Raw genomic sequence first — 12,324 nt, 5'->3', positions numbered from 1 at the left:
GAGAGAACAGAACATCACTGCTATTGCTATGCATCATCATCTGTAACAGAAGTCTTTTGGTAATTCCAGTTTGACATTCATACTTTTTGCTTGTATTACTAGACAAAAAAAAAAAACACATCGAGAAAAGAAAAAAAAAATAGCAAAGTACAAAAAAAAAAAAAAAAGACACGAAGAGAAACTCAAATCATTCAAATGCTATAAACCCAAGAGACAACAGTTTGTGGGGACCAAGATAGACACAGATGGGAGGACCAATGGTGGTTAGAAGGCTGAGAGGGGCAAGAAAGAAAACAAATAAGAACAACGCTTCTGCACCAGCTCCTAAAAATAGGGTTTCTTTCATCAAGTTGAAGCAGGCCGAGGTTGAGAAGTAACAGAGGGATCAACAAACTGGAATGTGGGACAAGGTTGCAACAATATAATGACATGTGTAAAAAATGTACACTTGTCAAAATATGTGAAACAGGGAGATGATGAAACAATGGATGTAATGTGGATATTGGATTCTTGCTGTAATATAGTAATATTGAAAAATCAAACGAAGAGGATGACTCTCTAATGGCCTGTTATTTGGCCAATTTAATTGACTTGAGATGGATGACACTAGCACTGGTGACCTCTGCGGCAGCCAAGTGGACCGGCACCAGATGTTATAGAGCCGACCATAGAAGACGACTTGGCACCCAAGCTTGAGGCCTTGGCATAGCTGGCTGAAGCTCCAGTTCCTGATGGAGTGAAATAGGCACCGTTCAACAGCAAATCCCCTTCTGATCTCCAATTCCAGTTCTGCCACTTGGTTTGGGCTGTCTCCACCCTCTTTGTCACCTGCCCAAGGCAATGTGTCATTCACAATCAATGAATTTAAGTATGTGATTTAGCCTCATTTTAATGACAAAAGCCCTTGAACATACCTCTTTTGCAAAGGGATTGGTTGGTGCAGCATATCTGTTACCCTGGCTATTGATGGTGGGTTCAGCACTTCCACCAATGGCATACATCTCCCAGTGAGTGTAGTCATTGTTCACAACATGGAAGTATCCGTGTCTACACCTGGAGTAATAATATATTGGAATCTTGTCAGATTAGTCAAAAGCATTATAGAAAATTAGCCAAAACAACATGAACAAATTACTTTTAATATGAAAAATAAAAGTAACATAAGTACCTTGGCATTCTCTGGATAAGTCCCTCTCCGAAATGGTTGTAGGCAATGGTCACTTGCATCTGCTTGTCTTTCGTGTAAGAGTCGCTATGGCCCAACAGCATCACCTGTTTTTTTTTTTTTCCGAAACATAAATAACAATGTCAGTCTTCCAATTACAGAAGCACATTTTAACAATATAGTCAAGGAGAAATGCAATCAAACACACCTCATTGTGGTGGGTAAAGTGGTTGTTGGAAATGGTAATTGCAGTTGAGCCCATGACAGCGTCAACAAGGCCATCGGCACAATTGGAGAGGGAATTGTGATCAACCCATATGTGACTCGAGCCAAAAATGGAAATGGCATCGCCATCAGCCATTGTCCTCCACCCAAAGTGACTTGGGGAGCTCCTCACCATGGCATTGCCAGTTGGCTTGCAGTCATGGATGTGCAGACCATGAATGATAACATTGGTAATATACTGGATCGTGATGCATCCTCCATTAGCAATGTGGACATTGACCCCACGGGCATCAATGGTCTTGAAGCTGTTCATTATGAGCTCCTGCTTCAATTTTATAACCATGTCACGCTTGAACACAATCCAGAGAGGCTTGTCCTGGATAACAGCATGGCGCAAAGTGCCAGGCTTGGGGTTGACAGGGTCATTGTCGCTGGAGTCGGTGACCACATAGAAGCGGCCATCACGGCCACCAATGGCATTTCTTCCAAATCCAATGCCGCAGTCTGCAAGGCGCTTGCGGTTACGATGCCAGTTGGGGTCACAGCGCCAGCAGTCATCAATGGGATTGCCAGTTCCGCATGAGAAGAAGCCCAGCTTCCTTCTCTCAGTGCTATTGCGGATGCTCCTGCCATATCAAACACACTGACTTAATTCCCACCATTAATGTTCCAGAAGCAGTTCAACCATTGTTTAAAACAAAGGATATATGCAAAACTGCATCTTATTCAATATGTTAACAACTGTCTCAGGCGAAAGATGCTACGGAAATTCAACTATTTGTTCATGTTTATTGTTTTCAAATGCTATTCTGTAACACAATTATTACAGTGTGAAAAGACTGGGAGTTCCTCTGTAGTGTGTCGGTGGTGTTAATTTTCCTCCTCTGCCTCCTTCCTCCTATTAATTTGGGTTACACCTACCAAAATCTGAGCTTTGAACAGGCAACATACAAAGACAAAATAAAAATAACATTTTTCCAACGATCACAATTGGGTCATTTTCAATGTAGTAGAGTAACTGAGCGTTTCTTGCCCACTCATGTTTGGCATTATGTTATGCAGAAATAAATATTCAACCACAACTGACGACAATAATTATAATAAACTTGGAAGGATGCTCTAATATCAACAGGTTTCTGTCAATATCATCTTTTGACATGGAGCCACCCATTTTTGTAAGAGCTTGTATCATCTTTGTTAGCTACTTTTACAACAAACATATTCAATATCCACTCGTACGTACAATATAAAGCAACTTTCCAATCAGATTACACACCGACATGATGAAAAAGCCTATTGATTTTTAAACAGTAGCCTATATGGAGTAGAAGTAGATGTATGAGCATTCACATCCTCTCTTTCTAAGTATGTTTGCTCTCCTAGTGCTTGAAAAGGTACAATCCTTCTTTGCCGACGCGGTTGGATGCATAAGAGTATTAGAAAGCAGTCCTATCCATTTAGTATGATCATTTTCTCTTCCGCTAAATAGTTTATGGGTAAATCAGGGCTGTGATAATGTGTTATTATTAATAAAAATGAATTATTTAACAAAAAAGTAGTTTTTGTTAACGTGTCTAACAACATATTTAAAAAAAAGGCTGTCCCATATTAAAAAAGTACCTCATGTTTGTTTTATAACTAGAAAGAAAAAAAATAAAAAGGAAATAGCCGGATGCTAATACTTTTATGCATCCAACCGCGTATGCACAGAAGCATTGTACCTTTGCAAGTACTAGACGAGCAAGAAATAATGGGATAGGGAAAGAGACAGAGTGAAGGGACTGTATCTAATGTACGAGAGATACGGATCTCATATCACCAAGGGCATGTGAGTGTGGGAAAGAACATGACACATTAAGACAAAAGACTTGTAGCAGATCAAAAAGGAAAGGAAAACGTTGGTGGGCTTATTCCTCTCTTTGTGGGTAGCCTCACTGTGGAAAAATTAACAACAAAATTAAAGACCTCAACGGCACAAAATGCAAATTATAATTAATCAAACTCATACAACAAGAAAATTTAGTTCATGTGTTGGTAATTCTCATTAACTAGTAAGAAATGTGCTGCAACCAAACACTTTCCAGAAAATAGCAAATGGGTAGGCATTGGAAAAATGTTATTTATATCTTGGATTTAAGGTAAGAACATGATTTTAAAAAGGCATGATGAATAAGAGCTGCCCTGCGTTGAACTTTTTAGACGTGAATAAAATAGATTAAAAAAAATGGTGAAAAATAATAAAGGAGAGAGAGAGAGAGAGGCCCACATGTCGACCATAGAAGCAATCTCGTCTGGATTATCCACTGCATGCTCGTTGAGTCCCTCCACCTCTATATCCGAGCTGGTATAGCCAACCGACACACACCCCCAGAAAACAAACAAACATTAATTAATAATTACTATAACAAGCATGGTACAAAAACGTACAAAGTAATTTACTACTAGGGGTATATTATCTACGTGGGAAAATTAGAAAATGACACGTGTGTAGAGTAGTGGTAGATAGAATGGGAATTGGACAAGGCTACAGCAAGTACAGTTGGGGACAGAGAGCTAGCTGGTATTAGTGTTGGTGCGCAATGCTCGAGGTCATTTACTCACTCTCATTCCCCCCTCCCCCCGCCCCAAAACCCCAAATAATAATAATAAAAAAAAAACCGTTAACTTAAAAAATACAGTTTTTAGAGAGAGAAAATCAGAGAGAGCAACGACGAGCCCCTCGTCGGCGGCGAAAACAAAAACCCTAACAAAAAATCAAGATTCGTTTCATAATTTCATTAACAAATACACTGGAATTTAAGTGATTGTGTGAGGGTAAATATGGGAATGTGTGAAGAGAGAGAGTTTCAGTGTTCTCTCTCCCCACAATCCGTTAATATTACAGGGAAGGTATCCGAAGAACAAACTTAACGGAATAAACGATCCAGATCCAGGGATCTGGATCTCAACGGCTGAGATTGTTCTCTTAAGGTTGGACACGACTGTAACGTGAGAATTTATCCAACGGTCTAAAACACAACACACTGCACAAAAGCAACGGCTCAGCTCAGTAGTGATGTTAACGTTGGGCCGGGTAGTTTGTTCTTTGTTTGGTAGCTCAGCCACTAACAGTTTTTTGAGAGATTTATATATATATATATATATATGTATATATTGCCACTGACCTCGCCACCATTGACGAGTTGTTGCTTGAGCTCTGCAATTGTTCTGTCCCTCCATTGCTGTAAAAAACGAAGGAAAGAAAAGTCAATATCTGAGCCTAAAAGTATTACGAAGGATTAATTTGTACGGGCCGTGAGTTTAGAGGAGACGCCATTACACCTAATCTAGCAGAGGCTTTAATAGGAGTCTCCTAAAATTAATATGCCATTTTTGTAGGGGAAGGTTAGGTGGGCCTGAGAGATAAGATCAAGAAATGCGGAGAAAAAAGTGTACATGAAAGCTTGGGGATGAAAGAGCATTAGTACTTAGTGGAGTCCGCAAAGGCGGTCAATGAGGAGCAGTGTAAACGTACATTTAACGTGAGCTTTATTAGATTTTTAATTTGTTCCAATTATTTCATAAAAAGATGAGAAAAACCACGTAATGCGCTAAAGCGCCAGAACCCGAAAACGCAGAAACATCCCGAATCCGAAGGAATGGCCGGAAATGTGATGCACAAAATCGAAACAGAGGAAAATCTCGCTCTGCTTCTCACAATGTACTCTACAAAACTTCACACACACACACACACACAGAGGAAGGGGAGAGAGAGAGAGAGAGAGTGGTGTTGAAGTTTGAAGAGAGGGAAAATCACCTGGTTTCTGGGATCTGGTCAGTCCTTACCGTCGCCATTGCCCCAACGAACAACATCATTACCAGCACCAGTGAGCATAGCCCGACACATTTCCTGGACGCGGCCATTGTCTCTCCCTCTCTTTCTCTCTCTGGGGATATGTGTAGTGGAGGGAAGAGACCGACACGAATACCGAGGAGAAGTTAGCAGAGGAAAGCAGAAGAGAAGAGGAAGAAGAACAAGTATGGGAGAGTCAGAAAGGCATCCTCAAGAACACGGCTTTTATAGGCCGATAAAGCTAAGAGACCAGCACCAAAACCAAACAAACGAAAAGAAACGTTTCCCTGCCGTTAACTAACTGTTTCTTTTTTCTTATAATTAAATCATTTTCGGTTTGACTGGTTGTACGTAGTGACGACGTTAATTAACTCATCGATATTGACCCTGGTTAGGTTCAATACAACCTACTTCCTACACAAACCAAACCAAACCCAACCCAACCCAACTCAGGGGGCTCCACTTCTTCTACCAATCAATTAACCCTAACGGCACTTTTAACCACCATCCCTAACTGCCACTAACCGTTTTACACTTATCGAACGAGCGACACGCCAGCCTTTCCCACTACTGTTGATGTCCGTGCTTCGTTCTGAGCGTCTAACAGACTTTTTAACAGTTGTTAACCGTAGCTTTGGAGTGACACGTCAGCTGTTCCTCCGTTACGGTAGGATCGGAGGGGGCAAAGTGAGGAGTACGGACAGCAGATGTGACGGTCTTTCTTGCTGATTTTGCGGTGATGAAAAATAATTAAAATTGAAAATTATTAATTCTATTAATTTCTATTTAAATAATTTTTTTTTTTTTTTTTGGGAGGAATTTAATAGTTTGTTTAATATTTATTATGAAGTGTTGCGTAGACGGACATGTCATTCCCAGGCGGCAATCACGGCCTCGGTATCCTTTGAAGTTATTTGACTCACCCAACATATAATATGCTTCAACCATGGGAATAATAATGCTTACAGGCTGTTTTTATTAATTTCTCTTTATTTTCTATTTATTTTATTTTGGCAACCTAATTTATAATGGGGTTGGCTGGCTAGGGTTGAAAAACTGTCCATTCAGTTTAAGTAGTTTGAAGTATATATGGAAGTGATCGATCGGAATGTACTAACGACTCTAGAGGTCGTCGGCGATGGAATTCAGTCGGAAATGATCTATAAAATATATATGTAAAATTATATTAAAATGAATTTGTCAAAAAGAGGGAGAATTAAAAGCAATTAAATTGGGGTTGGAAGATAAAAATTAGGGGTAAATTTAATTAGGTAAAAAGTAGTTACTGGCCGTCCGTCTAGATCAGGAAATTAGGAAAGAGATCTATATATCATGATGATCAGTTGGTATATATGGATCGAAGTTGGGAAATTTGTACGGTAATTTTGGATTGAGGTCCGTCCAACAAAGTGCATATTGGAATAAGATCGAACAACGTCGTTGATAGCTACCCAATTAATATTTTGAATTAGTTTGATATTTGATTTTATATAACTCTTCATATGTACTAAATCTTCATGATGTTATTCTAAATCATACTTAGGTGCCACGTACATATTTCAAATGGTTTGATCTTCTATCAACTACTTTAAATGACATTAATCAATACTTAAGATTTGCCAATATTATTAATCATTGGACGTTCTAATAATTTGAAACTAGCTTATAGGGTACATAAACGAAATAGGCTCAAAGAGTCGAGCCAAGTAAACTAGCTAGCCGAAGGATCAGTGTGTCCATGCAGGTAGTTTCCCACTCACTTGGCACGACAGTACTACTATATACCAATGATCCTATGCCTCACGTACCGTTTGTAAAAAAATGAAGTTTCAATATGTATTTATTCCCTTGAGCTAACAAATGAAGTTTCTCATGTCCTTATAGTTTTTTTTATGTGTTTAGATGGTTTAATCATTAGAGCATTAAGATCACTCCTCGTAATGTTAGATACAATTCTAGATCAGTGTGTAAGCAGCCTTATGCACTCTATTTGAAAAAAATGTGAGGTCTAGCATTAAAAAAATAATTTTTCATGTGGATACCAAATTTATCATCTTTTTTTCGAAAGGAATTATTGAAACTTGCACACTCTAGGATTGTAAATTGTAAGAAGTTTCCCTCCCCCAAGGATTATCTCAAAACGGTAACTGAAGTAATAAGAAATGAAGGCCTAGCACAGAACAAGTAGACTCTTCTGCCCAGCCCACGGGTAATCTCCCCTAGACGCAATCTCCATGAGGAAGCTTACTGCAGGGGATGGGGTTCACTGTCCTAGAGGTCCCTTGAACAGCGTCCAGCCCTTGAGTACCAATCCATGTAAATGGTCGGGAAATAAGAGAGACCCTCGATCATCTGATAATAAGACATCGATAAACCACCGAGGATACCAGCAGGGTAAGGCAAATCGGAGAACCACACCGCATTAATGACACTACTACTCGAGCTACACGCCACATTAATAATACCGTCGCAGAGGCAAGCCACATTAAATGACTCTAACAAAAAGAACAGTAAAAGAACACAGACTCCATAGGGGCAGACACGATATGTCCCCCCCCTCCCCCGACTCTCGATATATATAGCAACTTTCAGGTATGAGAAAAGCTCTTGAATCCCTATGCTCTCTAATTATTTACATACTTCCAATATACTTTACTGAGTTTGGTATCGGAGATTTCCCAGCCCCAAGGTCGTCCTCTCCTAGCTGCATTCTACTTTGTTTTCATAAGCCCAATTCTGAAGACCTAAGTTGCTGGAACCTGGCCCAAAAGCGTACGAAATATAATGTTAACATAAATATTATTTCTCTTAAGACCCCAGACAAATCCCACCAGAGTTATCTTTTATTTTCTCTTTAGAACACAATTAAACACATCAAGATCGATTGAATCATCAAAACCAATCATATGATGGGTCACATGATTCCATATATATATATATATATATATATATATATATATATCCTTTAATGTAGTGATAGTTGCATATACAGTACTTGTACCTCACGGGATAGGCACTATATATATCCACCTCAACATGCATTACATTACCTCTGCATCTTGGCTCTTTCCTTTCCTTTAATGTACTCATGAGAGTTAAATTTTTTTATTGTTTATTTTTAAAAAAAAGTGTAATTGATGACCATATCTAATATTCATTTGGAATTTTCCAACTCTCCACCATAACTTCTTAAGCTCTTCCAAAATTAACAACTATGTCTTGCCCTCTCTCTCTCTCTCACACACACACACATACCACGTACGTTTTTGGTAATAGAACAGGAAAATTAACGCGGGAAAAGAAATTCAAATCGTAAAGTTTTTTCCTTAGATTTTTCACAATTAATAATGCACAAAAAAGAAATGGGTAATTTCTAGAATTTTCAGTTTTCGAGCTGATCATGATCTTCATGAGTACTATTTAATTGGTATTTCCTTTTTTCATGGGCACTATAATGTTGCCATGCAACAACCCAAGTGGCATCCATCATGGCAATTCTCTCACGCCTACACAAAAGCCTCCTTTCCCTCCCATTTACGGTTCTACGTACCCTCATCATCGTGTACAAAAAGGTACACACAAACATTATGATATACTTAAAAACCCGCCCCAAGGAGTACCATTGATTATATGTGTGGACCAAACTAGCTAGCATGAGTTAAGTTTTGACTTTTGAGCTGAGAAGTTAATTAAATCCATGAGTTTAGAAGTAGTCAAACATTATGGAGGTATTGACATTGATGCATGCGCTCGTTATCAAAGAATTCTCCATTGGATCGAGATTTCTTTTAGTTTTTTCACTCATACATCTTCTACAATTCAAAGAGAGATAGACACATGAGCATGCAAGCCTTACTCATGTATTTAATGTTGTATTAAATGTCACACAAGTGTAGCATCTAATGCAGTACTAAAATTTATATGTTGTGTTTATCTTTCTCCGAATTATAGAATGTGTTTGAGCTTAGAAAAATTGCAGGAAATCGATCTGATCAATTTTTCCAACCAAATCATTCATGAAATATTTATCTTGCTAATTAAGAAGTGAATGGATGATATTTTTTTATTTTATTTTTATTTATCCCAATTCTAGATCTCCTTCATCCAATACTAATGATCTCTTAATGAGATACATGATAGATTTAGTATCATTTTCAGATATAAGTTAAACTCTTGAATTGATTCCTAGACTAATTTGGCGAATTAGGTAGGTTGCTTCCAACCTTGGGGAAGAAATGTTTCCATAATTGAATACCATGATCTTTTGTTTCATAATTTGATGATGCAAAAGTTGTTCCATAATTTGATGGTAACATGAGTAGTAAAAAGCTACCTAAATTCCCCCATTTGTAAGTTGATAATTAATAGACAACGTAAAATTAGTCTCATCCGGCCAGCCAACTAGATCATCAGCTCCAAATGTTTGGCGCCATGACCCACAACTTTGACAGCAGATCGATATAAAATACTAATGGAGTTTGATGTTGGATATGATCATGTTTGAGTTAATTCACACTAACCTAGCTTGGATCTGAGAAAACTATAATGGCATAAAATCCAAATCGATTTGTGAGGTCACGAGTTCGTGACCTAAATGACCCGGTTATTTTCAATTTGAGAAACACATATAACTTTTAAGAGTTAATCTATTCTTAAGTCGATATGTGTAGAGTACACCATCCACAGGATCAATCATTGAAATGGAAAGCTGATTTGACTTGTAAAATTCAAATTTTAAAATTTATATGTCAAATTATGTCATACAAACACTTTACTATATATATATATATATATATATATATATATATATATATATAAAATGTGTCCTCTACACACCGCGTGACTTGATAATCGAATTTTACTTAAAAACTAAGCATGTCGCTCGATTGTTTGGGTCACATTAACTAACCTGTTTAGTTAATCATGTCAGGCTAATGTTAATTTTTATATAAACTTATAAATGACCCAAATGATCTGATTGACAGCCCTACATGCACGCGTTATTCCCAACCCCATCCCCCTTGTTCCTGCCGTAACTAGGTTAGTTTGCATATAATTTACTTACAAAGTTAAACAAGTTGCTGCGATGATCATTGCACGGATCGAACAAGATTGGGTCAACCATTGAGATGGTTCTCATTAACTGCATGCATGTTAATGCTCAAGGAGGATGTGAATATATGTGTAATTACTTCAAATTTAGTTAACCATGATTAGGTTCCTTCCTAAGGGAAAATTACAACCCAATTTTCCTGCTGATCTTTCGCTTCATAACACTAGATCTCTTGATTTGCTTGATTTGTTGCAGCATTGATGGGTAAGATTATAGATTAATGAGGCCCACAAACTCAATGAGCCAATTCCATATAAACCTTCAAACACACGCCAGAGAGAGATCTAGTTGTTTAATTGTGTGTTAGAGGGGACCCGGGGACAGTGTTAGGGGGGTGCATGGGATTGCTTTTTACACTTTTTCAGTACTCAATTGCATCTTTTTTCACATAATGAAAAGGAAAAGAAAGATTTTGTAGGCCTAATATGTTTGCATTGTAACCAAAAATCTGGCGGGTCTAATTTATAAGTTCATTACCTTTTCTTTTTATTAAGCCTCTACCCAAAGTGAAGTGCAACCGGGACTTGAGGCATGCTGCATGAGTCTTGACTGGCCTCAAAAGTGTGCCAGGGAATTAATGCTCTGATCTAAATATAGATCATCAAGGGGGCCATTTGGAGTGGCCAAGAATTCCGGCAATCAGGCGCGCGGTCATGACATTATATTAATTTAAAAGGTTTAATTAGTTCATGTTTTGGCGATCGGCTAATTATTAATTAGAGCCTATATATATAAATATTAATCCATGCATGGCATAATGACATGCTAAATTAGTACTCTAATTAGTTTCTAACCACCAACAAAATGTTCGATCAATTAAGCAACAAGATTAATAAAATCTCCGACGTTACATCCTTTAATCGCCATCCAATAATTCTATCTCCAATCAGGTAATCGTATATTTTCGTTCGATAATTTATATAAATTATATTATATATTATATTTTCATTCCACTCTTATCACATTATACTAATTCATATTGTATACAAATTAATGGTGGGGTGCCTAATTTTGATTAGGCACCTCAAAAATTTAATGTGTTATACCAATTAACTAATTAATGTCTTTCCTAAATTACATACTACCTAGCTAGCTACGTACGTATTTAACTAATATTGTAGAGAAATATATAAATGAATACCGATCGAGATTCCTTGAACAGGAAATAAGATACAAAAAGATTTCTGATCATTTATCTTCCCCAATTTTAATTTCAAAAATTGATGATTTTAACAAGCGTCTTGTTTTTTATGTTTGTTCTGATTTACCAAATGCTTTTTGGCATAGGAAGAAACACATCGTTTCTCTTCCCTATATCAAAAATTTTGATGAACGCACAATCCCCACTAAAGCCAGACCAATTCAAATGAATAGTCAGACTTTAGAGTTTTGTAAACTGGAGATTAGTGACCTGATGAAAAAAGGCATAATTAGAGAGAGTAAGTCCCCCTGGTCTTGCCCAGCTTTTTATGTCAGAAAAAAGGCCGAACTAGAGAGAGGTGTCCCTCGTCTAGTTATCAATTACAAACCTTTGAACAAAGTCTTACAGTGGATTAGGTACCCTATTCCCAACAAAAATGACTTAATTCATAGGTTGACTGATGCTGTAGTGTTTTCCAAATTTGACCTCAAATCCGGGTTTTGGCAAATCCAGATAACCGAGTCAGATAGGTACAAAACAGCCTTTGTTACTCCCTTTGGTCATTACGAATGGAATGTGATGCCATTCGGTCTCAAAAATGCCCCCAGTGAGTTCCAACATATCATGAACGACATTTTCAATTCGTTCACTGCTTTTACCATCGTCTACATAGATGATGTTCTTGTTTTTTCAAAATCTATTGATGAACATTGGAAACATTTAAATTCGTTTCTTGACATCATTAGATTCAATGGTCTTGTCGTTTCTGCGAAAAAGATCAAATTGTTTCAAACCAAGATCAGATTCCTTGGTTATGATATTGCTGAAGGTAAAATCAGGCCCATCCA

At 37.6% G+C, this 12,324-nt stretch overlaps 1 protein-coding gene across 1 annotated transcript; it reads right to left on the bottom strand.

Moving 5' to 3' along the window:
• On the bottom strand, positions 1–5,429 carry LOC121235683 (probable pectate lyase 8). The gene is made up of 7 exons (XM_041132049.1): positions 5,187–5,429; positions 4,555–4,611; positions 3,657–3,731; positions 1,374–2,016; positions 1,169–1,272; positions 915–1,053; positions 1–828 (listed from the first exon to the last, which is right to left on the bottom strand). Exons 1-7 carry the CDS (start codon positions 5,291–5,293, stop codon positions 607–609), a joined length of 1,347 nt encoding a protein of 448 aa, XP_040987983.1. The 5' UTR covers positions 5,294–5,429; the 3' UTR covers positions 1–606.
• Positions 5,430–12,324: the final 6,895 nt, after the last annotated feature.

This window comes from Juglans microcarpa x Juglans regia, chromosome 1D (genome assembly GCF_004785595.1).
Source record: "Juglans microcarpa x Juglans regia isolate MS1-56 chromosome 1D, Jm3101_v1.0, whole genome shotgun sequence".
Classification (NCBI taxonomy): Eukaryota; Viridiplantae; Streptophyta; class Magnoliopsida; order Fagales; family Juglandaceae; genus Juglans; species Juglans microcarpa x Juglans regia.
This window is presented reverse-complemented; position numbering and strand designations above follow the sequence as displayed.